A 26,028-nucleotide genomic window follows, 5' to 3' on the forward strand; every position below is an offset into this window, starting at 1 on the left:
CTCTCTCTCATTACTGCCTCTTGCCTAAAGAAGTTGACCGTAGACTCAGCTGAAATCTCTTTTCCTAGAAGCAGCTGTTTCCACTATTCTCTCCTCCCTCCCCAGCTATTCACAAGAACAACATGGCCGCTTGGTGAGCAGTAAGTCCAGGGAGCTTTATTTAGAAGTGATCTACAAAAGAAAAAAAGCCTGAACTTGTTCCCTCCTGGCTGCTTTTATGGTGTCTTCCCCAGTCTAAAGAACTAATGAAACAGTTACAAGCAGGTGAAAGTCAAATGGAAGGGGATTCTGAGTCAAAACTATTCTTTCTTCCTTTCTCCAAACTGTTAAAAGGTGTTAAGTTTATTAGTCTGTACATAATCACCTGCAAATCAAGAGCTGACTTAATATTGCTCAGGAAAGAGGAAGAATTCAGGCTGCCTTTATACATCACAGCAGAAAAGGGCATACAAGCCTAGTTTAAAGTCCTTTGGCGTTCAACATGCAGCTTGCCTATACCTCTGAAAGAACCCCCCCCCATCCCGCCTCTGGTGGCTAGTGGAGCTGTTCAGAAGAACCCTGACTTCCCTTTCCTCAGCAGGCACTGCAAATGAAGCTCTAGAAATACACGAACAGGACTCCCTTTGTTAGGACAGAGAAGAGGCGAAAGGTTCAGCAGACAGGAGGGAAGGAAGCAAAAATACTTGCTTGAGGTGACTTGAGTCAGAGAAGCTGATTTGATCAGTTACAGGTAGCCCTGGTCATTTCCTGGAGTGAGCACATCAACTGAAACCCATGGAGTTCTTCCCTAGAGAGCCAGTCCCATTTTAAAATGCTTGAGGATGAGGGCAGGGGAAGTATCCTTCCTCAAACTGAATTACAGCAGCTTCCCCACCTTCAGCCAGCTTTGCAGTAATCCTCCTGGGATCAGGCCGACATACAAAGTAAGGTTAACAGAAATACCACGGAATATGTTCCACTTTACTTCTCTGTCCCTCACTTCTACTGGTAGGAGCAGCTGTGGCCTAAAAATACATCCCACACCTGCTGGCTAAAATCGAAGGCTTGAAAGGCTTTGTAGTGCAAGCACTGAGCTGGCTGAATACTGTAGCAGAACTTTAGTCAGCACTATTATCACAGAAGCAGTAAGCTGGCTGCAGCCTATTCAACCCACAGAAACAAGCCTCTGCTGCTTACTGCTACACAGCTAAAACATTAACAGCATGATCTCATAGTTTCACTGCACCACACACAGTGTGATTTAAAGGTGGTGTCCCCAGTTGGCCAGCCGAGTACTTCAAGTGCCAGAGCAATCTACATGCATTCAGCTAAATGGAACGTAAGAGTGAGCTCAGATGGTTTTGAAACTCTAATAGCACGTACAGGAGTCTTGTTCTCCCAGAAAACGAAGGCAGCAAGAAATGCCTTTTATGCTACAGGTGATCATGAAATAAAATTAAAGGCCTGAGCCCCTTAACTGGTAAACTATTTCCTGAGTGAAATCTCCCCTCAGGGTGAAATTTGTGTAGGAGCTGGGGGAAAGTGAGAGTTGTATTATCTTTAAAGCAGGGGGAGTCGTCATCTGGTAGCAAGGGCAATAAGTACCCAGATAGGCAGAGCAAATGCTGTTATCCAACATGAGACCCATTCCGCAGTGAGATTTTATTCTCGTCACTAACATTTGGAACATGGTTTAGCGCCTACAGATCACGTAGTCTTCAGATTAGAGGGAATCACGGTGCTCAGAGAAATAGATTATTCTCCCCTCACAAACAAAATCCCACCTCTGTGGAGAAAACTAAACACCAGTCGATACTCACAGTAAAAGGCTGTAGGTTTATTTTCTACCATAGTGTGCAAAACAGGCAGGGTTCTTAATTCATGAGAACAGTCAGAAAACATATTCTAGTATCTGAAATAGAGCTAGTACCAAAGTAAATCTCTCAGCAGCACTATAAAACCAACTCATTCTTAACAGGAAGACAAACATAAAATCACTTCAGCTCTTGCTAACAGGAAGCCTTCTGATTAAAGCATTGTCCCCGCCTGCCCCTTTCCAGGGCTAAGCAGAGTCGTACTGGTGACCGAGAAGGGGCAGGATCTCTAGATAGCAGCAACACATGCATAAAAACACTTTAATCTGAAAAGCTGGAGAGGGGACTGTCAACATGATTAATGTTAAAGGAGAGGGGGACTTGGGAACAGCACTGTCCTATCTTGCAGCCATGCGACAGTCTTGTGTGTCCTCCACAGCTGTAGCAAGATTCAGGATCACTTAGTTGCATCTACACGGAAAGGCTTTGTGGAAACAACCCTGTAGGACTCATCTCTCTCCCTCAATCACCACCACCCTTAATCCTGCCATGGAGCCCCTGCTGAAGTGCATAAGGAGGGAGAGTTAAAACATAAAAAAAAAAAAGACTCATAATCAGGATACTGAACCCCTAGTATTAGAGCTCACACGAACAGAACGAGTTAACACCGGTTAGATTTAGCTTGCCCTGTTGGGAGCTACACTAGTAACACTGAAAATGTGTCAGGAAAAAGCAGATGGGATTGGATTGGCTATGGCAATTTCTCATGGTGCTTAATCAGTTTCAACTGATCCCCTCAGCCCTGTCCTTTCATGCTCCCAACATCCTGGGTTTGCAAATACATAGAGGATGGTGCTGGAACCTGCTAATAAGTTTAGAGTCTGGCACTTTCAGAATGAATTTTGTGCTCATGAAAGGGGCTGGATTGAGAGCCCTGAACACAAGTCCAGTTTAGACACAGCCAAGGTACAGTATAAGCAGTGGCAGTGTAAGGTTTCCCACACTCACCAGTAAGGGTCATGGTCTGGAAGCGACTACCTCCAGGAACAAGGGGAAGTTCAGGTTCCAGGCCCATTCAATCCTGGGCTGCCTCATGCTACCGTGACAACCATGGTGGCAGTTTGGTAGGGACAGGACAGAGACCAAACACTTCACCCAGGCCTCACCACTCAATAGATGGTACCTGACTTCTCATGACTACAGCCATGGGCTGGATTGGAAGTGATGAGACCTGGTGGTGACGGGCTCCAGATCCCATTTCCCATCCTTTTACTCAGGCACCTTGGGTCAAAAAAAGTGACTACTTTGTTCACTAAGTGCAAGAATTTCACCTGGTAGCAACTAGGAAGTGAGAAGCTTTGCAATCCACTCAGCTTGGAGAAGTGGATGCAGAGAAGCGCAAAACACCAGGAATGCCCAGGCTAGCAATTCATTTATCTGCATGTTCCTGCAACAAGATGTCTGGCTGAGATACAGCACTGTAGAGTGCATACCCCATCTCATCTATCTCCTCTTCCAGCAGCTCGCAGAAGAGATTAATTTTACTGTTGAAATAGCAGGGGAGGAAGCCTGTCTCCAAGTAGCCAACCAACGCTTCAAGCACGTGCTGGAACCTCGCAGCCAGGGCTTCCTCTGCCCAGTCTGACTGAGTTTCACTCAGGTGGAGGAGGACATGAGTCAGGTGGCTGCCAGTCAGTTTGCTCAAGAAGGGATGATTTTTACAGATGCCTTTTAGGATTTTGAGGCAGCACTGCCTGGTTCCAGAGTCTGCAGCATCCAGATCTTTAAGCTTGGAGACCTCTGATCTATAAAAGCTTTGTTGCCAGAGGTTTTCCCCTAGTCCTTTTGAAGGCTTAGCAAGAAGAACCTTATCCCCAGCTTCTGTCTCTGGGCAGAGGGTTATGTTCAGCTGGGTCTTGTAATGCATAACCTCCAACTTCAGCTCCTCAGAAGCCATCATGGGTCTGATGAGGCAGTCCAACATGCTGCCTATGGCAGGCCAGTTGACGGAGGCCACCAGCATTTTATAGAGCGCCTCATTGATCATGTTGGAGGAGAGGTACCCACCCACTATGAACCTGTCCCAAGGGCTGCTTCCGCGAGGGAAGTACTCCAGGTCAGTCCGCCTGATCATCCAGAACTGGGGGTCTTTTATGATGGTGTCCTCTCCTGGGATGAGGCTCCAGAGCGTGGTTTCAAGTACCAAGGGCAGCAGGAAACAGACGTGGTCGGCAGCAACAACCTGGAGGTCATCGCAGAGGGAACCACTGAGGAACATGCTGCCAAAGGGCAGTTCTGGGCACTTGTTTTGCAGGAAGCTCTGCAGTTTAATGCAGATGTCCTTTGCCAGCTGCTTACCAAGGGCCACGTCCGTCTCCGGGATGGTGACATGGTTTCTGTAGTAAGAGAGGAGTTTCTCCTGGAATGTGAGACAAAGCAGAGTCCTGGATTCTACTTGGGGAGTCTCTGGGGAGGTGGGATGGCCAAAAGGCTCAGCGGCTGGGAAGGAAATACAGAGATGTATTAGAGTCAGTGCTTCCCGAGGGGGCACTGCAAGTACAAAATATAATGATCATCATCAGAGCTGGAGACCAAATCTGTACTCAGAACAACAGCGGCATGAACAGTGGCAGTGCCAGGTTCCCCCATGCAAGCTGCATCTGACCTTGACCTGGAAGGATCATCAAGACTTCAGCTTGATATCCAGGGTCATCCAATCCTTGGCCTCTTAGCTGAGATTGCCAGCAAATTACCAGTGAATGCTTTCACTGAAAGATCACAACTAAGCCCTACAACCATGCTGGGACAGGGATAACCCTCATATGTCAGACTGAGGAGCCACAGTAGGAAAGAATTTTTGACTTGCCCTGGGTCATCAATTCAGTGCCAAAGCTGGAAATGAGACCCAGGTCTCCTGACCCAATCTGGTCCTCTAGAGACTCAGGGTATGTCTGCCTGCCATAAGAGATGTGCAGCTGGCTTGGGCCAGGCTGACTGGACTCAGGCTACATGCAGCGTAGATGCTTGGGCTCAGCCTGGAGCCTGGGCTCTGGGACCCTAGGATAGGGGACAGTCTCTGAGCCTGAACCTCTACGCTGCAGTTTTATAGCCCCGTGAGCCTGAGTCACTTGGCCTGTAGGTCTTTTATCACTGCACAGACATCCCCTCAAGTGCCACAGTGAGGGCACCCTACCCTGGTGGCTTTGATTCAGGAACACCCCCCACACCCCATTACAAACTGGACTAAAGCCACCACACAAGCTCTTGGGGGCAGTTACTGTCTGTTCTGTGTGTGTACAATCGTCTGCGATGGGGCTCCTCCAGGCTACAGTACTACACGTAATTGACGGAAGCCAATACCGACATGGAAGCAGTGACTTGCAATCACTCCCAGATGGGCTGGCTTTGAACAGGCACCTAGATGAGAAGAGCTCCACATTCCAGGACCACGGTCTGCTTGATGCAGCAGAGTATCTGAATTTCTACCCTGACTACCTGGCTGATGTTCCAAGCAGTCTAGACAACCCTCCCACAATCCAGCCAGCTTTCCCATTTCTGGATTAAAATATGCCCTACCTGGTCTAGATGGCAAGGAGACTCAGGAGTGAGTGTAACCATTTCTGCCCACTAAAGTGATGTGGAACCAGCTGTGAACTGTGCCATCAGCTACCCACTAGCCAGCCAGCCGGAACATAGTGGGCCAAATTAACATTGGTGTCACACCCCGATGCCAAGCAAGGAGCCCATGGAGACCGGTCGGGGTGGCTAGCTGGAAAGGGTAGGCAAGGACTGGTCCCACGACAGGACACAGGATGAGTTCCCCAGGAGCCAGAGGATGGAGGAGTTCTCATACGGTCGTGTAGCATAGTGTTACATAGGGAACACCAATCAGTACGAAAACAAGAGGTTGCCTGATGGCAGCAACACAGAGTGAACACCTGGGACGGGTGTTTTAACCCTGTCTAGAACTTGGATATTAGGAGTACGGAGACGCAGCATAGATCCTGACCTTGGGCAGGAAGGGTCACAGATGGGGACAGCAGAGACTCGCTGAGGTCTGCCCGGCTTTGCTTCTTTGGAGGCTTTGGCACTGCCTTGATCAAGCTCAGATCTTGCCAGCTCTCCTTGATGGACTTCTGCTCTGCCTTAGCATCGTCCTCGTCAGGCGAGCTGGTGGCTCGGTCTATCAGCTGTGGGAGCAAATGGAAGAACAAAGGTTCACAGCTGCATCGGTGCTCTTATCAGCTATGATCTCCGAGGGACTCACCCCAGCTCTGCTGCCAAAGCATCCATCCACCCAGAAGCGGATTACTCTATAACAGTTTTATTTCGTTTTCATTTAAGTTTTTACTGCTCACGAAAGACGCTCAGCTGCCAGCACTACAGAACAAAGAATACAGACAGCAAGCAGCACTGCAGCCCCCGCACACTGCCCCACACTGGATGTGGAGGGAGCATGTCTAGACATGCAGAGGGTACCATAGATTAACTCGTTCTGCAGACTGACGGGTTTGTTTCAGAGCTGCAGCCACAGATCAGCTTTTCTTCCCCCTTGTGACTGTTACAAGGGATTTGCTGTGTCTTAGTCTAATTATAAGAAATTAGAATTTCCATGCCGGACAAACAGAGGCTCTAGACAGATCACAGAGCGCTTCTGTCAGCGGTGAACATGTAGATACAGCACAGTCTTTCCTCGCCCTTTGAGGATAAGGAGCAAGGATTCAATCAGGAGGGATTTAAAAAAGGGATTAAAAACAAAAAAATTTTCCTTATTTTAAATGAAAACGAGGATGATTTTTTTAAAAATAAATCGATTTAAAATTAGCAACCGATGTTAAGGCCTAAACTTCTTATAAGCATTTAAATTAAACACCCTAGATAAAATTAAGCAGTGCACATTTGCTGCCAAGTTGTAAACAAGTCAATTCACTGCACTGATGGAAATCTCTGGCCCAGAAGCTAGAGCCAGAGTTTGATGATGTGCTTAACTACTTGTGACAGCAGTGGCCTCTTCTACAGACTCAGAGGAAAATATTTTCTTTGTTTCAGTTTATTCAACTAGTTCAGTTCAATGATTAGTTCATTCAAAGATAAAACACCAATTGGAGCTGAAAAACCAGGAGAGCTTCAATCTATGGGTGAAAACTAGCTGTGAGAGGACCTAAAATCTTGACGGATGCAGTGGCCAGAAATAATCAGTTCAAGTCACTAACTATAGTTAATAGTTCTTTTGTTCAATATATCAGTTAATTTGCTATGAGGGGAGAGACAAGCTCAGTGGTTTGAGCATTGGGCTGCTAAACCCAGTGTTGTGAGCTCAGTCCCTGACAGGACAATTTAGGGATCTGGGGCAAAATCAGTACTTGGTCCTGCTAATGAAGGCAGGGGGCTGGACTCAATGACCTTTCAGGGTCCCTGCCAGTTCTAGGAGATAAGTATATCTCCATATATTATTTAAGGTCATTTTAGTTATTAAAAAATTTAAATGCTGGTTTTATGCATTTTAATTGAATTTGAATGTCAAATTCAAATCCCATTTGGATTGACTCAAACAACAAGTAAAAAATTCATCTACTAAAGATGGAATGCATCATTCACCACTTTCTAACATAAAAAATGTAAGTTATGCTATATAATTGCATAAATAAATGTTTAGACACTATGTATCCTCCTGGTTAGCAAAAAAAGAACCACCAAATATACCTAAATATAGCTGTTACAGTTTAATTTCAAATCAACGTAAGAACTTACAGTTACCAGTCAATGAAAATCAACCTTTCTTTAGGGAAATAACTAGATAGTACAAATGCAAAACATAATTAAAATCATTTACATCTCTTTGATTGAAAACAATTCACCTTGTTCTAAATGAGAAAATCTTGCACTCCTGTTGTTGTTGGGTTTTTTGGCTGAGGAAACTAAAAGGTTATTTTCCTTTTAACAGAAAGCCAAATCGCCTTCATAGGCAGAGTTCAGGGATATTTCAGTGTCCCAGACTGGGAAGAATGATGGAGACAAGTCACTCTCTCTCCCTTCCCCCCTGTAGTAATGCTCTTCCCTCAAAAAATACACTCAATGGCTTTTGTGATCTTTGATCACAGGGGTATCACATGCAGGGCTTCTACGGGCTCAGATCAGACTCTACTTAGAGGAGGCCAAGGACCGTTTGGAAAGAGACGCGTATGGAATGTCTGCTGCACTGGTGTGGCTAGGGTGGTTTTGCGAAGGATGCATTGCAAAGTCTTGTTCCTTTGCAATCTGAGAGTATCGCTCTTTTTCAGTTTCTGAAGTCCCAATGCGTAAGTCACAGCTTGACAGTGAAGAGGACATTAGTCACTTGTCATGTTCCAGAGGGAACCCTGGCTTACCCGTTTCACTACCAGAGTTGCGATGGCCAGCACAGCAGCACCCCCAACCCCAAGCACCAGCCTGGCATTGGCCAACAGGAAATCAACAGCACCGCCCAGCCCATTGTCGTCCCGCCTCTTCCCCCTTTTATGAACCAGGTCAGCCATGTTCAACCTGCAGAAGAGAAAGAAATACGCAAAATTAGGAGCCCAGGCTGGGGTCCAAAGTGGCTTTGTGGAACCATTTGAGGATACTGAAAAAAATCAGGGAAATTTTTCTCACAAGAGGATCTACTAGTTTGTGGAACAGCCTCCCTACGGAAGGGACAGATTAGTGTTGGAAGAGACCTCGGGATGTCATCTAGTCCAACCCCCTGCTCAAAGCAAGCCCTACCCCAACTAAATCATCCCAGCCAGGGCTTTGTCAAGCCTGACCTTAAAAACCTCTAAGGAGGGAGATTCCATCACCTCCCTAGGGAGCCCATTCCAGTGCTTCCCCACCCTCCTAGTGAAATAGTGTTTCCTAATATCCAACCTAAACCTCCCCCACTGCAACTTGAGACCATTGCTCCCTGTTCTGTCATCTGCCACCACTGAGACCAGCCGAGCTCCATCCTATTTGGATCCCCACCGCCCCCCCCTTTTCAGGTACTTGAAGGCTGCTATTAAATCCCCCCTCACTCTTCTCCAGACTAAATAAGCCCAGTTTTCTCAGCCTCTCATAAGTCATGTGCCCCAAGCCCATTAATCATTTTCGTTGCCCTCTGCTGGACTCTCCAATGTGTCCACATCCCTTCTGTGGTGGGGGAGAGGGAGCAAAACTGGACACAGTACTCCAGATGTGGCCTCACCAGTGCCAAATAGAGGAGAATAATCACTTCCTTTGATCTGCTCGCAATGCTCCTGCTAATGCAGCCCAATATGCCGTTGGCCTCCTCGGCAGTGAGGGCACAATGCTGACTCCTATCCAGCTTCGTGTTCATTGAAATCCCCATGCAGCCAAATCTAGACTAGACAAAGCAGGAAACAGACCCAGTAGATCTCTGATCTTTGATAGCTTCTTCATACTCACCTTCCTGGGTCTACATAATCACACCTCCATCTCCCCTCTTAGATCCTCTTGCTCCTTGTCCTCGTCAACACCTTCTTACCACTGTCAGCTCTGTGCCCTCCTCCCACCAAACCTGGAATGGCCTCCAAGTTGCTCGAACAGCCCCAATAACCAGCACTTGGTGATCAAAGGAGAAGTTCTCCATTTAACATATTTCTGCTACAGTGAGAACACGGAGTCCTCTATAGGTTACTGAACCCAGCCCTGGAAACATGACAGGGATGAGAGAGAGATAATTAAACAATGATGGATGCTGACAGATGTCCTCCCCTGTTTCTCTTACACTGAGAAAGGGAGTTATTTGATACAGCAGGATTTTCAGACTCTTGTAATGGAAAATTAACTGAGACCGAGATGGGGCTCAAATTCAGTTTCCAGACAAGATCTTTGCTCTAAGATGGCAGTTAAAGCAGGGAGCTGGGACAGGAGTCCAGACCACTAGTGACTCATTGCAGTACCACAATCACATGACCTCTGTGACTCTGTTTACCCAGAGGTATGTTGTAAAGTGCTTTTAGAGCTTCAGCCCAAAGGAAGTAGGCAGTTACAGAGCATCATTATAAAGCATTGGCCAAAGCCTAGACAGGACTCCCTTCAAGATACAGTGCAGGGGGATTGTCTAAGATTGCTCAAGCAGCTCAAAGTCCATTCAAGATAAAGGCACCTCACCCTGCCCTTTACATGGAGGTTCTGCTTCCGTCAGCCAGTGAACGAAACAAGGGCATGAGCTCCTCAGGCAGCACTAGCAACCAAACAGCTGCCTTGTCCTATTTCCACCAGGCCCTATAGCCACGCTCTTAGTTTAACATTGCAATCCTCCCCTTGCCAAGCTGCATAGGGTGACCAGATGTCCCAATTTTATAGGGACAGTCCTGATTTTTGGGTCTTTTTTTATATAAGCTCCTATTACCCCCCCCCCCCCCCCCGTCCCGATTTTTCACTCTTGCTGTCTGGTCACCCTAAAGCTGCAGGATCACAGGGGCATTATTCTAACTCCACAGCCCGCAGAGGAGACCACTGCGCACACACCTTCACAGGCCAAGCGCTACTTCTTTCCTACTGCAGCTTTGCAGCAGAAATGGGCCGCAACCAAATGATCAGATCCTGCAACACTGGGAGTGTACAAATCTGTACAGGAACACCACAGCCTAGACCTCCCCTTCCCTAGAGTTTGAAACCCACACAGCATCTGCGTCCAATCCTCACAGGGCACGCACAGCTCATGAATAATGATCCCAATATGGCTCAGTTTCACCGTGTCACTAAGGGAACAGAAGAGCTGCAAATCAACCGTTTATCAGGGGCTAGGACCTCAGGCTACTAAGAGCTCGAAATCTAGTTCCAAGCAACAGTTCCTGTTTCAGAACACGGGCACCACAGGGTAGCCTGCCTATCGCTTGGCGTTCTGGTGCCAAGCCACTCACTTTAGTACGCAGCACCCTCATGAGTGGGCAGTCACCGAATCCCGAGTGGGCCTGTGCTGGGAGCTGCTCTGTAAGTTCAAGCTCTCAGGTTTTTCCAATGAGTAATGGAATGGTTTTAAAGGGTCCCAACAGGGCAAGCTCTAGATCAAGGAATCAGCAAGGCTGTGACCATGCAGTAGGCTCACCGAGGTAACTGGGTTAAAGAAAGGAAAAGAGTCTGTTAGTCCCTCAAGCATACGGCATTTATGGGAGTGGGCAGCACGTCCCTGAATATGCTGGAGCTTGTTGTCTACAGACAAGGAACAAGAATGTTGTCCTGGGCACAGAATGTCTCCCTCTCTGTTTGGAGATGATCCATCACAAGCCAAACATGGCTGCACTGAAGCATTAACATGCAATTAACTAGCACACTCCATGCAAAACAAATTTTAATATTAAGCCCCAGCACCATGCCAGCAGGCAAGTACCCCATCCTTCCCCAATCTGTCTACCTGGAGATAAAACAGGCCCAACAACCTTAATGGCTCAAATGTACACAGCCATTTAAGTTGCAAAGCTAGCTACACCAAACACCCTTCCTGCTCTAACCACTAGACTACACTTCCACTGGGAACAGCACAACCCACAGCAAACCCTGGTGGGTGGCTGCCCACAGCAGGACTGACAGGTGCATAAAGTTTAGGACACCAGAGCAGGAGTCTCCAGGCGGGGCACAGAGAGGACGACACCTCTGCTAACTTGCAACCCCAGAGCAACATGAGCATTGCCGCTTTTGTCACTCTGCTTGGCTGCCATTTTCAGCCATCCCCCCAGCCAGAGCAGCTCCCCATTCACACCCTGGGGTGCAGAGAACTACACAGGGGAGGGATGAAAGGGTCACATCGCATTCCCCAGCCCCACTACACAGCAGGAGGCAGAGTCACCCCCACAACACCCACCCTGTAGGGCCCGATTCGGTTTGGCCCCTCAACTGTGGGCTCCTGTCCCCGCAGGGTGGGGGAGAGAGGGCAGCGTGGCAAGAAGTCAAAGGTGCCCTAGTCGGAGAGCCGTAGGCTGGAAGCGCTCACCCAGGGGGATCGGCCCGGCCTGAGAGCCGACGGGGATCAACGCCCTGTCCCAGGCGGGACCGGATGTAGGCTGCCAGAAACACCCAGCGGGAAGCGCCCCCCTCTCCCGTACGGTAACCGGACGCACCGGGTCCCCTACACCGCCCGACCTACGCAGCTGCACAGCAGGGACTCTGCTCCCGCCCCCACGTGCCCCTTACTGTGTAAACCAACGGGGAGCGCGCGCACAGCGGTCTAGATCACCCCCCCCCCCACGCGAGTCTCCTCCCCACGTCCAGATCACGGGACCCGCGCTCTGCATCCGCACACTCCAGAGGCCTCCTTGAGCCCGGCCCCCGGGGGAGGCGCGACCGCGCTCACCTTGCGCAGCGAGCCCCGCTAGGTCAGGACATGTTGAGGCGGATCCCGGCAGGGCCCGGGCCCCGGGGGCTGGAACAGGCCTCAGCCGGCCCCGCAGTTAGGGCAGCGGCTGGTTCTCCTGCAGCCGCCCCGCAGCGAACGTTGGCGACCGTGAGATTCCGACGGGCCGCGGCGGCCAATGGGAGCGCCCGCCCGCTGTCTCAGCGTTCGGAAATGGAACGACCGGTTGGGTTGCCAATCTCACCCCGCCCCGGGCTCGTCGCACGTGGGCGGAACCCGGCAGCTGTTCGCCTTAAAGACACAGCGGGGCCAGGGCAGGGCTTGGGGACATGGGACCGGGGAGGGCTCAGCTCTAGCACAAGCGGATGGTCCTACATACCGAGCTGACAAAGACTCGGGGGGGAAGTGATGAAAACCCGCCCCGGGAGAGACCCTCCCCTGCCACACACAAGCATCTTAAATTAGGGTTGCCACCTATGCATGTTTTCCCAGAATCGTCCCTTTTTGGAGGTCGCTGTCCAGGGAGTGGGAGATCTGTAACTGTAAGGGGGTTCAGTACACACTGCTACCTGTGCAGCTTTATGGGCTCAGGATCCTCCCGGATGCCCTGGCTTTTGGGTAGCTCAGAGGTGGCAACCATAGCTTGCCCCAGTCGCGGCCCAGGAGGAGGCCACTGTGCTGGCGTGGTACAAACAGAACCAAAAGAGGGTCCCTGCCCCCACAGGATCTGAGTATGAGACGAGAGGCAGCAAGTGAATACAGACAGAAGGGGTGGGAGGAGCACAATGAGACAATTAGCATTATTTTATTACTTAATATTTGTTAGTTATGATTAATCACCTGTCTCCTTTTGCCCACAAAGGCAGCCAGCGGGTGGTGCAGACAATGAAATACATTGAAATCAATTAAAACAATGAGGAGTCTGGTGGCACCTTAAAATAATTTATTTGGTCATAATTTTTGTCAGTAAAAACCCCCACTTCATGTGCCTTAAAGGCTGAGGCCCTCCCTGCATGTTCCGTGTTGATGTTGAGGAGAGGACTGGACTAGACTAGGACTCTAGACCTAGGTTCTAGTCCTAGGTGGGTGACTTTGGGAAAGCACCTTGACTCAGTTCGCCCTTCTGTGAAATGGGGCTAATGATGCTGACCTTGTTCGTAAAGCATTTTGAGATCCGCTCAGTATTATTTTCCTAGCAGTAGATGTTCGTCCCAGCATCCTTCACAAATACATCTCCTCTCTTTCACCAATTGCTGCCCTTCACCCCCAAAATGGCTGCGTTTCAGTAGTTTGGGGAGCGCTTTGGATCTTTCACGAGGACAGGAGCTATAATAAAAACGAATAAAGCACCTCTAATGAGTTCAAACAACACCTATGAACAATAAGGCTGCGGTGCTAGTAGCGTGCCATTAAAACTTCCCACATCACACATGAAAACAGTGTTCTCTTCTCGCCATCGCTGTTACGCGGGGCTCTGCCGGGATACACGAGGGTATGAGAAGCCATTTAAACACCATGCTCGGAGCAGCACAGCTAGAAGAGTTCTCAGCTGTAGGCAAATGAACCGCAAAGGAGAATGGGGACAGATTTCCCCCCAGGGACCAAATAAAGGCGGATTTGCACCAAATGATGTGTCTGCACAAGACAGGCAGCTGCAATCACTTCTCCTCCGGGGGGAGGGGGGGTAAAAGCAGGCATCCTCCAAGCCTGGGAAATGTGTTAGCACCCCTGTCAATGAAGGGGTTAAAAGAGGGAGAGCCCGGCCTCCATCAAGCTTGTCTGTAGTGTGAGAAGGGCCAGCCCCTGCTTCCTTTAGGGCTGTGTCAATGTAACACACCCTGCCAGGAGGAACAGGCAGCCCCACTGGCTGCAGCTGAGAGGAATAATGGCTGCCACTGGAGTGCTCCCCTTTATCAGGGGGGTGGATCTGAGTGGGAATGACTTCAAGGTAACTCGGGGCCCCCCTTAAACCGGGATGGGTGGCGGGGGGAGAGTTTAATTCTGGGGCTGGGCCCTGGGCAAAGCCCAGGGCTGGGAGACAGACAGGGAGGTGGCCGGGCAGCTCCAGAGCCTGGGCCCTCCCTGCTTCCTGCCTGGCTAATTTTAGACAGTTGCTCAGCCCTGTGGCTGCACCATGGGCCTGAGATCACGCCCTGAGCCACTGCGGTGGATTTTTACCCTCCACAGGCCCCCAGGGATTTGAGCTGTGCCTGCCCCTGTTGAGCTGATTTTTGAGAGAGGAGGAGAGATGGTGTTTAGTTGCCAGAGATGCCTGGCAATTTCAGAGCCCCTTGGTGGGGCCGTGGAGGGAGAGATGAATGGGTCCCATGGTAGGCCTGTGGCTGAAAAGCGCCATATATTGGCCCGTTGATTCGGGCCCTTGTTGTGATTAACGGCTGCATCCATGAGATCTGGTGTGTGTCTCGCAGTTTTAATTCAGGGCTCCATGCACTGAAACTAATCATGATCCCTGTGAAGGAGACAAGTATGTAAAACAGCAGTTCTCAGCTGGGGGCCCGAGCAGGGTCCAGGGGGTTTCCCAAGCAGGGCTGGCATTAGACTTGCTGTGGCTCAAGCCAAAGCCTCACCATATGGGGATGAAGCCCAGGTCCCTGAGCCCCGACATAGCTTCATGGGGGGCCCCTGGGCAACTGCCCTGCTTGCTACCCCTTAATGCTGGCCCTGGCTTTTATATGCAGAAAACCAGTTGTTGTGACACAGGTGGGCCGTGGAGTTTTTACAGCAGGTTGTGGGAGTCTGGGGCTCAGAAGGAAAAAGGTTGAGAACCTCTGATGCATCCTGGAGAGATAGAATGACTTGCCCAAGGCCACGCTGGCAGAATTGGGATTGGAACCCAGGAACTGTTCCCAGACCCCTGCTCTAATCCCACAGTCGTGTTTCCTCCTTGGCAATGCTGCTCTTCTGAGCTCTGTTTCCCCAGCCTAAGTGCCAACCAGGGGGTTAAAATGCTGCTGGGGGCTGGTAGTCCTTTGGCCATGCTCGCAGGTTGTCCTGGTTTCCCTGGGTCCCTTACTTGCCCTTGGCCACGAGTGGTTTTGCTTGTGTACGTTAGCCATAAGTGACTCACCCAGCTTCGCCCCGTGGGGTGACAAGACTGATATTTTGTGCATGCCTAGTCTGACTGCGCTGCTCAGGAGCTTGACCCCTGGGCTGACCCAGTGTGCTACATTTATACTGATTCCTACCATGTGTGAGACTGTAACCAGGCCTGGCAGGTAACGAGCTCACACTGGCCCACGAGGAACAGGATTGCAGCTCTGCTGGCCCTCCATGGGGCCCACAGAGATTTTACCTTCTCTGCGGTTAAAATTCAGGTTCTTCCTTTGCGATTGCCCCTCCCCCAACAACTGAGCCTCCCTCCCATTCCAGCGTTGGCATACCTGACCTGGAAGATAGATAAACAAAATAATAACCACTTAGGCCCTGGTTGTGCCAACGGTTCTGTGCAGGTGGGCCCCCGTTGGTATGACTGGGGATGGGCACAGGGGTCGAGGCCTCCGCCTGTCGCTGGGAACCTACTAGTAAGCAGGCCCTTAAAATGCAGTTACACAATCTGGGTTAAGCAGTTTGCACCTTAGAAAGGCCTTTTGTTGTGGGTGCGTGGATCTGCCCCTCCTCTCCCAGGATGGGGCTCTGGAGGCTGGGTTGTTTTTTTAGAAAAGAAATCGTCTTCCTAACAGAGGTGGCAACATGCCTGCTGAGGCCGTGATCCTGCAGTGACCGAAACTCATGCATGACCTCACTCCTGGGAGCAGCTCCCTTGAAGTCAGCGAGCAGACGCTTGTGAATGAAGTCACATGTGTGCTTGGGCCTCTGCAGAATCAGGGCCAGCTGGTGTCAGTTCATGTGACTTATGCTATCTCCAAGCCCCCTAATATTGCATAACCTGCCTGACCATTGCTCCATTCATACTCTGCAGTGGAGATGTTCCCCTTCCCTGTGTCCATTCCCAGGGCCGATCCTAGCTGGACACGTGTGCACTGGGATAGTTTCTCTAAAACCTGTAGACAAGGCACCTGTAGCCACCCGTATTCTAAGCTAAGAGGGCAACCGTGATCCTCAGCTGCATAAGTGGGGAAGTAAATCATAAGCCGGGTTGGGGAGGGGAGGGGTCGAGAGCCACACCAGAGGGACAGCAGGGGGCTGCTGTTGGGGTGGAAGGGCCCAGGGTAAGAATCCCATGTGGGAACTGCAGGATGTTTGGGGGAGGGAGTCAGGGGCTGAGAGCCCTTTCGGTGGGGGCGGTGGGGTGCTGCTCAGAATCCTCTCCAGCTGTCTCTGTGCTAATCCGATGCGTCAGCCTCATGGTAACTGTGACGTCCGATTGCATTTCATTGGAGGTTTGTTACAATAAGTCCTACACTGTCAGAACAGCCTGTCACCTTGGTATGTTTGGCAGGGATCTTGGGAAAGTGGCCTTGGTTGGTTTCACACCTGGGGTGTGGTGGAGGGTGTTAAGAGCACAGGATCTGTTTCATCTCAGGTGGATGAGAAACCCGGCGATGCACATTTCTCTGCCCATCGGATGCCGTCAAATGCCTCTTTCTCTCCCCCCTCCTCTCAGGGTGGCTATTTTCCTGATCACGTGAAGGCCATGACCAGCTTGCGATGGCTGAAGCTGAACAGGACGGGCCTGTGTTACCTGCCGGAGGAGCTCTCTTCCCTTCAGAAACTGGTAAGAGCTGTGCAGAGACCCACCAGCCCTTGCTGCTACATGGACGCTCCTCTTGGGAAGCTGGGCTTTTGAGGGGGGAGGGTGAGTTGTAATGCAGGTGATCACATGGAGTGGTTGAGCGCCAGTGAACAAAGCTGGCAGACTTCAAGCGGAAAGCTGGCAGGCAGACCCACCCAAAAGCTTCCCCTACAATCATCACCCTCATAATACCTAGTTTTTAACTAGTGCTTTTCATCCATATAGTCTCAAAGAGCTTTGCAAAGGAGGTCAAGTGTGATTATCTGCACTTCACAGCTGGGGAAACTGAAGCATGGGGAGATACTGTGACTTGTCGAAGCTCACCCAGCAGGCCAGTGGCCAAACCAGGAATAAAACCCTTGCGACTTGGTCCAGTGCTCTATCTGCTAGGCCATACTGTCTCCCCTGCTGTGCATTCTAGTGTGCGTGCGTACACACCCTCTTTAAGGGTGACCTGCAAAGGATCTTTAAAAACTGGGCTTGGGTCTTTTCTTTAGCCAAAGTGCTCATTAGATGTTGGAATGAAACCAAGAATGGAATCCCCCTGTGTGCTGCACTGCACGGTCTTTCTCTCCCATCGCTGCTTGGCTTTCACTGTCTTATGATAGGAGGAATGGTGGATTCACCATCACTTAAAGTCTTTTAAGTCCAGACTGGGTGTCTTTCTAAAAGATCTCTTGTAGCTCAGTCAGAAGTGTTGAGCTTGATGCGGGAACTGCTCTGTGGTTTTGTGTGGCCTGTGTTCTAACTAGGTAATTCCAAGGCCTTGGAATCTGTGCATCTGTGTCATAACTTCACTAGTTCTCCATAGAGCCTTTCTTCGTAGACACGATCTGACCATCTAGTGGTGTGGGCAAACGCACCTCCTTTCCGGCCTGCTTTCTACATTATAAAGAAGCAAAAAGAGCTTTACAAAGGAGGCTTTTCTCTGTTCAAGGCATTTATCTTAGTCTTTTCACATATTTATCCTCACAACACCACTGGTGGTAGGGAATCTGGTAAACTGAGGCACAGAGACTGTGATATGCCCAAGACTACTCAGGAAGTCTGTGGAATAGCAGGGAATTGAAAGAACCTGGGTCTCCTGAGTCTGACTGAGGCCACCCTGCCGCTCAACAATGTGCTACAATGTTTGGGATGCAGCAGGGTGAATATTTAAAAAATAAATAAGTCCCAGTTTCCATTGGAATGAGAAAAGCAAACGCTGGGAAACTCTTCTCTAGCATCCACCTGCCTAGGGGTGTCTAGGGCCTGTAAAAACAATGTTTTGGAAAATAAGCCGGAGTGTTTGGGACTTGACTGAAGGAGTCTGCCTGTGTTCGGAACATGGTTTGATGCTCTAGCTCCTGATGGGATGACGAAACCAGGATGATCCTTTATTTCCCTTTGAAAGCACCAAGACGCTGGTTAGGCAGTAGCTTCGGGCCAACCGCAAATGGGGTCCCGCTGTGCTAGTAGTAGACAGTCCCTGCCCCAAAAAGCTGGACAGTCTAAAGAGACAAGGCACCCACAAGCCGGGGGAAGGGGCAGAAGGATCAAGCAGATTCCAAATGTCCTGGCAGTGCCGCCGTTTCTTTTCATTCCGTTTATAACCAGGCGTTTGTTCTTCGCTTTCCAAACAGGAGCACCTGTCTGTGAGTCACAACAACCTCACCACACTCCATGGAGAGCTCTCCGGCCTGCCGTGCCTCCGGGTGAGTAACCCGCACCACGTGCCTCTGTTGCCCAGCACCGTGCTGCACCAGGAGAGAGCATTTCTCTGCAGACGCTCGGCAGCCAGCCGCTAGCGGCTGGCCTCTCCTCTCCCGCTCATCGACATGAACCCGCCCCGGGCGTGTCTGTGGGCCTTGCCAAGCCTGGGCCCCGCTGGGCCAATGGAAGAGCTCAGAGAGCTCCCCAGTGCTGTCGAGTGGCACCCATCCGAACAGGGCCACCAAGCTCTTCAATGTGGCCTTAGAAACTCACCCCGCTCTAGAGGTGGAATCCTCTAGCTGCGTGGAAATGCTCCGGGGCTGCCTTGGCATGGGGGTTGCTCTTGTCTGCAGTTACCGCATGCAGGCATCCTGCACGGCTTCTCCTTTTGCAATTCCAAGAGCAAGTTCCAGTGCCTCCCCTGTGGCCCGTGTAGCCGGTCCGTCTCACGCAGGGGAAGAGAGATCGGCTGCTCTGGAGCCAGATTCTCCCCATGCCCTGGTCGGGGAATGTTTTGGATCTGCTGCAAACCCTGAAAGAGGGTTTAGTCCATAAAGATTCAACCCCCCTTTCCACCCCGCCGCCCTGTGCTTTGGTAACTTCCTGAATCGCTTGCTGTTCTGTAACCCGGCCGGCTTCCTGGCTGCCGCTCCTTCAAGGGGCTGGCACCCTAGGTCGCTCTCAGGTGGAGGGCCAAGCTGCCGGGGCTGGGTGTCTTTTAAAGCATCTCGTTGCCAGGGTCAGCTGAGCGATGGTGGAGCTGAATGGTTATCTCCTCACTAGGGGAGAGGAGCGCTTCCTTTTGGGGCTCCCTGCCTGCGGAGGTCCCTCTCGGTGCACCTGTGCCCATGACAATGCTGTCAGCATATTTAAGGCTTTAAGCACCAGACGGGGGTGTCACGTTACACTTGGAAACCCCTGTTAGCTAGTAGTGACAGGGGATGGATCACTTGGTGATCACTCTGTTCATTCCCTCTGGGGCACCTGGCATTGGCCACTGTTGGAAAACAGGAGACTGGGCTAGATGGACCTTTGGTCTGACCCAATATGGCCTTTCTTATGTGACCCAGCATGGACCAACTGTGGTGATGCATCCTGGGGCTCTTTTCTGGTGGGGGTGGGTGCTGGTGCCCTTGTCTGGGGGGCGGGGGAGGCTGGATGCCCTTAACAGCCATTGGCACTACTGGGAGATGACAGAATCGGGCCCTTAGTCTGGCTAAAGCTTTGTTTGGTGGTGGGTCGGAGGAGATCCCTGAATGTAGCACTGTGGCCGAGAGGCTGAATGGGTCGGTATCCGCCCCCTCCCCCAGCCCACGGCTTCCCTTGCATGTGGCAGGAGCTTTTCTGTTCTCAACTCTGATCCCACTCAGCTTCTTCTCTGTCTCCGTTTGCCCTCCCTTCCACATGCTCCCTCTCTCTGCTAATCCCCCCACTTTGGGCCCAGTGGGACCTGCTCACGTCTGGTCGGTCTCTGTCCCCATCTGATGTGGGTGCTGAGTCAGAGGCTTGCGAAGGCCCAGGCCAGGCCTGGCTCCAGAGCTGTGACTATAAATCTCTCTTCCCCTTTTAAGGCAATTGTGGCTCGAGCGAACAGCTTGAAGAATTCAGGAGTTCCTGATGACATTTTCCAGCTTGATGACCTCTCGGTGCTGGTATGTGCTGCCTGTTCGCTCCGGGTCCCTCCTTGCTCTGCTAACCCAATCAGTGCAGTGAAACTAAAGAAGCAGAGAGATTCCAACAGCATCTGTGGGAAAGGGAAGGGAATCCTAAACCAGCATGTTCAATTAACCCAAAAGAGAGGCAGTATTGTCTAGTGATCAGAGCAAAGGGTGTGAGCCCAGACTCCAGGGTTCAATTCCTGCCTCTGCCACTGACTTGCTGTGTGACCTCTGCCAAGTCTCTTTGCCTGTCTGTGCCACTTTTTTAAATGGGGATTGTACCCATCTTTCTGAATTGCTTTGAGTCACACTTTGTATTAAGGGCACATTCATGAATGGTTTAATGCTGTAGAGGCTCAGTAAAATCCGTGTTTTAATAAATGGCTCCTCGGTTGTTAAAGTCCAATAGCACCAAAGGTTGCTTATAAACTAGAGCTTAGAACTATCTCTAACCCCACCTACTGATGTGCTTATCCCCATCTATAGATAGGCGAAGCAGCGTGGGATTTATTTATTTTTAAATTTATTTTACAATGTCAGTGAAAAATAATCAATGTTTATTTTTAAGCATGTTTTAGATTTTTATCAATTTAAATGATCTCAATTGTGTGAAATTATGGGGAGGTCTGAGAGAAATTAGTCAGTGACAGTAGATGTTGAGATTCAAAAAGTTAAAACACAATTGTCAACATCCCAGGTCAATATATATATAATTTAAATTTCATTCGATCAAACTCCCAAGTTCTCAAGCAGCATTTTTCTCACGTTGCCTATCTGTAAATTTTGACTGTTGGAAATATTTTTCCGGTGGTTGATGTGTGCGTGCGGTGAAATCCACGTTTCCAGTAAAATCGAATCCTTTCAAGCCTACCTAATACCACATTCTACCTGATTGTTTGCAACATGCATATCGCATCTATTAATCCTTGATTAACCCTTTACAAATGTACGTGTGCCGCAAGGTGTGACTGTTTGAGATTTCTGGCTGTAAAGGCACCGTCCTGTTTACCGAGGGTGAGCCTGTTAAAAAGTGCCTAACTCCCATTGGCTCCCCTTGGGAATTGGGAGTGTAACTTTCGTCGGCAGGTTTGACGGTCCCGGCTCTTATTAATAAAACCTGGCCAAAGAACCCAGCTACGGACAGTATAATAGCTTCATTCTTGGATCCCCTTTTTAAAGGGACAGGCTGTTAACTCTGGGGCAGGGTTTTTCTTATGTGTCTGTACAACAATGGAGCCCAGATCCTGATGGGGACCTTAGGTGATCATTGTGTTACGGTAATGCCCAGTTTGACCTCTGATCAGGACCTTAGGGCATCATGTAATACCCTTTGCCATAATTCACACCATAACCTGCTTGACCTCTACATTAGTCTCCATTTTAAAGCTGATCTCGTCTGCTCAAGAATATCCTTGGGGATTTCTAATCTTTCTTTCACAAACACTATGATCCAGCTGAGAAATAAGTAAAGGTCAAATAAGCAGCCTCCATTTTGGTGTGAGACACCAAACCCCCAATGTGCGTGAGCTCCCCCTGGGTAGCTGGCAGTTGCCAACTCCATTAGTGGCGCTGATGCCCCTCTGAAGGGAACCGACGAAGAGTTGCTGCTATCTTGGAAATGGCACAGTACACAGCGTCCTTGTGATCTGTTGGGCAGGTGGCACAAACCACAGCTAAGTTAAAAAGACTGGCGGACGCATCCTGGCTTTGGATGTACGCACAGAAAGGGGGCAGGTGTTGAAATCAGTGGGAGCTGGGTGCATGTCCCCAGAGCTAGAATCTGAGCCTAGGATTAATGCTGCCTGTGGGGTCTTGGAAGTTGGACTTCCTTGGGCTCTTTAGGTTGAATTATCCAGCAAGGAGGTCCCAGAGCTGGATGCTCTGATGAAGGTGCAGTCATGGTAACTGCAGCTGGTGCACAATGCAGGGTATGTGTTTGCCCTCGGGCCTTGCTGTTCAGCAGTGTGGCCCTGAAGACCCTTGCGGTGATAGGAGGGGGCTGATTTTGGCCATGGGGGCAGGGGATTGTTGCTGAGCGGGCCACTCCGTGCCAGCTGAGATGGAGGGGCTTTCCTGACAGCTCTCTTGCTTCCTCTCCCCCAGGACCTGAGCTACAACCAGCTCACGGAGTGTCCCCGGGACCTGGAGAATGCCAAGAACATGCTGGTGCTCAACCTCGGCCACAACAGGTGGGTCTGGCTGCTCCAGGGTTCCGCCAAGGCTGTGTACAGGGGGTTCCTGGGTTGGCTGGACCAGCTGGGCATGCAGGCGGGGACCCCCAGCTCACCAGGCGTGGATTTCCCTGTCAAACCCCCTCTCCAGAGCTAGGGGAGGCCTGTGCCTCTAGGGGCTGGTGGCGTGTGAGAGAAGGGAGGCGGAACTGATGCAAGGGGCACTTGAGAGCAGCTGGTGAAGATCACTGTGCGCTTGTCCCGTGCCACCTGGCTCCTCCATGTAAATGCCTTCCCTCCCCGGGCCGGGGAAGCTCCTGTGTCCCTGTCAAAACCCAGGAGAGCCCCAGTCTTTGCCTCGCTGCCAGGATCATACCCCCAGCTGTGCTGGGTAGCTAGGCTGGGTCACATCCCTGCTGCCCTGTTGAGCAGAGGAGGGAGCTGAGATCCTGGGCTCTGTCTGCACCCAGTTGGGGGGCAGGGTGACTGCTGCGCGTGGAGACCTGAGCTAGCAGCAGTAACCGCAGCAGTGAAGCTGCAGCAGCCCAGGCTGTATGACCCTGACCTGTGCTGCTTCACTGGCCAAAGATCAAAGCCAGCCCGGGGACATCTCTCATGCTGCGGTCACGTCTGATTGCAGTGTAGATTCTCGGTACCCTTCCCAGCATGGAGCAGCGTGGCCCTGGGGAGCTCCCTCCGTCTCTCCCCCTCTCCTGGCTGGTAAACAGAGCGTGGCTTGTCTTTCTTCACCAGCATTGATAACATCCCCAACCAGCTGTTCATCAACCTGACGGACCTGCTGTACCTGGACCTGAGCGAGAACAAGCTGGAGAGCCTGCCGCCGCAGATGAGGCGCCTGGTGCACCTGCAGACTCTGCTCCTGAACAACAACCCACTGCTGCACGCCCAGCTCAGGTAGAGGGGTGTCCTGCTGCGCTGCCGGGACGCAGGCTGCCGGTGCTGGTAGGGGGCGGGATGTGCTCAGGAAAGGTCCCCTTTGCATGGACTCTCTTCTAGCCGCTCTCCTGAGAAGAGCCTTGTCCGGCCAGGGGTCTGGTTTCTTGACGGGTCTCTGGTTGCATAGGGCTGCTGACAGACAACCAGAAAGGTCTTCTCCCTACTAAACGCCTGAGAACCCAGCCTGGGGGGCTCCTTCGCTTCTCTCCAATGAGCCCTTTTGGAAGGGACATGGCCAGCCTCTTGGGGCCTGATCCAGAGTCCCCCGTGCCATCAATGGAAACCCACCCTTCCCCCCACTGACCTTCTGAAGCTTGGGATCCGGCCCTTAAGACTTTAAATAAGACCAGTTTCTTGGACCTCGTGGTGCTGGCCACAGCCCCAAAGACTAGTCGACTCTCTCTTCCTAGCTCTGGCAGACGCAGGTCCTGTCCCCCGCCCCCCAGCAGCATGGCCTCTAGGAAGGAAGGGCTGAGTCGGTTCCCACGGCCCAGTCCACCCCGGGCCTCCAGGGATGGCTCTTGTGGAATGGGCTCATGTCCCTGGGGAGCTGGGCTAAAACCCTGCAAAACTGAGACCAGGTTTAAACCAGTCCTGGTGTGGACGTGCTGCATCTCTTGAACCAGAGCTTGGATCCTGCTCTGCTCCGGTCCGGGATCTCCACTCTAGTCCCAGGCTCGGCCCAGCGGTGGATCTTCCCTCACTGCTTTTCTCTCTCTTTCCGTGTAAAGGCAGCTCCCTGCAATGACCGCTCTGCAGACCCTGCACCTGAGGAACACGCAGCGCACTCAGAGCAATCTGCCCACCAGCCTGGAGGGCCTCACCAACCTCGCAGGTGAGCCGCCCATGGGGTTTCGCTGCAGAGTCCGGGGCTGAGGGGGCACGTGTGGGGACAAGGTGGGGAAACAGCACCTCTCCAGGCCTCCTTCCGACTGCTGCCGGGCAACAGGGCCAGTCCAGCAAGGAGGCCCTGCACTAGGAGAAAAGTGTCCCACTCCTGACGAGCCATTGGTTGAGCTCATGCCACCCATGTGGCAGCTCATGTCCGCAAGCGGTCGGTGAGCTGGCTGGGTGCATCTCCCAGGACCAGGCCTGGCTGACCCTGTCATCCACAGCAGCATCTTCCCTGATGGCAACCCACAACTGTTGCATCTTCCCTGGTCCAGCTGTTCCTCCTCCCTCCATCCCACAATGCGGTGCCTTGTGTCTGGGGAAATTACCCAGAAGCCCCTGCTCCCAGTACCCGTGTGGGCAGCCCATGGCATAGATTCTCCTGCAGTCCCGGAATGCACTGGGACAGCCACCTGGTTCAGCCTCATGGCTGGGTGGGGCAAGCTGTTGCAAGGATGATGCCCCTGTAATGATGCTGTTGCATCTGGCCCCATCCTGAGCCTGCTGGCCCAGCTCCTATTGGTGGAGATGGTCCAGGCTCTGATGCTGGGAAGAGCGCAGCTATTAGATGGGCTGCCTGCCCCATCCCTGTGCAAGTGGATGCGATCGGGCCAGGACCTGCTGGATTATCCTGGCATCACATCCATGCACTCGCATTTACTGTGTAACCCAGCCAGAGCCCTGGGTTCTCCGTGCCTCTCAGCTGACCTGGGCCCAGTCCAGTTGGTGGCATCACATCCCTTGTGCTCTTCTTCCCCAGACGTGGACCTGGCCTGCAACGAGCTGAGCCGGGTCCCCGAGTGCCTCTACACCCTCTCCAGCCTTCGCCGTCTCAACCTTAGCAGCAACCAGATCTCCGAGCTCTCGCTCTGCATCGACCAGTGGACCCAGCTGGAGACCCTCAATCTGTCACGGAACCAGCTCACCTCGCTGCCTGTATGTAGAGATCTCCCCCGAGACGATGTCTGGAGCTGGCTGGCTTCCCACAGCCAAGCTTAGGGCAGGGTCTCAGTGAGACGGGCCTGGTGGCTTTCTCTGGAGCTTGGTCCTTGGCTTGTGAAGCTGTGAATGCCACAGCGGCATCACAGACCCAAGGGGATGGTCCCACCTTCCCACTGGCTCCCCATCCTCTGACTCAGCAGGCCTGTGCTTTCCTTGCTGATTCAGGCCCCCACTTCCCATAGCATCAGTGCCCCTTGCGGTTTGTAATGGGTTTATCCTCACAGAACCCCAGAGTGGCAGATGATGCTGTTATCCCCATGGTACAGTTGGGGAAACTGAGGCACAAAGCGGCTAAGTGACTTGTCCAAGGAGCTGGCAGCATGCCCTGGACAGTAGCCTCTGCAGAGCCCAGTGGCCCAGGCTATCAACTCCCCCTGATCTGTGGCATGTGTCTCTCTCTGTCCCTAGTCTGCCATCTGCAAGCTGACCAAGCTGAAGAAACTCTACCTAAACTCCAACAAGCTGGACTTCGACGGCATTCCCTCTGGCATTGGCAAACTGACCAGCCTGGAGGAGTTCATGGCAGCCAACAACAACCTGGAGCTGATCCCCGAGAGCCTGTGCAGGTGAGCGACTCACCTGCTGCCCTGGCCTGGCGGAGTTTGGCTGGGTCTGGGAGGACAGAAGCGGGATCTTCCCCACACCCTGGGGCAGAGTCTCCCCTAGGTGGCTGCTGTGTGGGGATAGGGAAGGAAGCTGTTTGCTCGCTGTGGATCTGAGCGGGAAGGCCGACTGGTCCTCTCCATTCCCATGTGCCTTCTGGCTGCTGGTTTTTTCACACACCCACCCCCACCCACCCACCTCTGACATCAGTCCTGCTATGTGCTGACTTCACCTGCTG

General features: G+C 51.7%; 2 protein-coding genes across 7 annotated transcripts in view; one reads left to right on the forward strand and one right to left on the reverse strand.

Moving 5' to 3' along the window:
- Positions 1-1,795: 1,795 nt before the first annotated feature.
- MIEF2 (mitochondrial elongation factor 2) lies at positions 1,796-12,369 on the reverse strand. 6 transcript variants are annotated; one of them, XM_032762781.2, is made up of 4 exons: positions 12,103-12,369; positions 8,162-8,315; positions 5,803-5,983; positions 1,796-4,292 (listed from the first exon to the last, which is right to left on the reverse strand). In XM_032762781.2, exons 2-4 carry the CDS (start codon positions 8,306-8,308, stop codon positions 3,223-3,225), a joined length of 1,398 nt encoding a protein of 465 aa, XP_032618672.1. In that variant the 5' UTR covers positions 8,309-8,315; positions 12,103-12,369; the 3' UTR covers positions 1,796-3,222. The 6 variants fall into 6 exon arrangements, with proteins under 6 accessions (XP_032618672.1, XP_074925250.1, XP_032618674.1 ...); XM_075069149.1 differs by having other exon boundaries at positions 8,162-10,964; positions 12,103-12,312; XM_032762783.2 differs by lacking the exon at positions 12,103-12,369 and adding an exon at positions 11,743-11,907.
- A 1,537-nt stretch (positions 12,370-13,906) lies between these two features.
- The window catches only part of FLII (FLII actin remodeling protein), a 28,260-nt gene continuing 16,138 nt past the window's right edge, over positions 13,907-26,028 (forward strand). Inside the window, exons 1-9 of the mRNA XM_032762744.2 lie at positions 13,907-14,050; positions 16,688-16,798; positions 18,439-18,510; positions 20,080-20,160; positions 22,270-22,355; positions 23,091-23,252; positions 24,026-24,129; positions 24,946-25,121; positions 25,596-25,753. Of these exons, the coding sequence (XP_032618635.1) occupies positions 13,988-14,050; positions 16,688-16,798; positions 18,439-18,510; positions 20,080-20,160; positions 22,270-22,355; positions 23,091-23,252; positions 24,026-24,129; positions 24,946-25,121; positions 25,596-25,753 (1,013 nt within the window). The 5' untranslated portion in view covers positions 13,907-13,987. The remainder of the gene's footprint in view (positions 14,051-16,687; positions 16,799-18,438; positions 18,511-20,079; positions 20,161-22,269; positions 22,356-23,090; positions 23,253-24,025; positions 24,130-24,945; positions 25,122-25,595; positions 25,754-26,028) is intronic.

This window comes from Chelonoidis abingdonii, chromosome 9 (assembly GCF_003597395.2).
Source record: "Chelonoidis abingdonii isolate Lonesome George chromosome 9, CheloAbing_2.0, whole genome shotgun sequence".
Lineage (NCBI taxonomy): Eukaryota > Metazoa > Chordata > Testudines > Testudinidae > Chelonoidis > Chelonoidis abingdonii.

Excerpts from the sequence above, each read along its gene's own strand:
- MIEF2 (XM_032762781.2), bottom strand. The coding sequence starts at position 8,308 with ATGGCTGACCTGGTTCATAAAAGGGGGAAGAGGCGGGACGACAATGGG. Across the intron at positions 5,984-8,161 it reads CAACTCTGGTAGTGAAACGG|CTGATAGACCGAGCCACCAG; the intron begins GTAAGCCAGGGT and ends TTGCTCCCACAG. Across the intron at positions 4,293-5,802 it reads TGTGACCCTTCCTGCCCAAG|CCGCTGAGCCTTTTGGCCAT; the intron begins GTCAGGATCTAT and ends TTTCCTTCCCAG.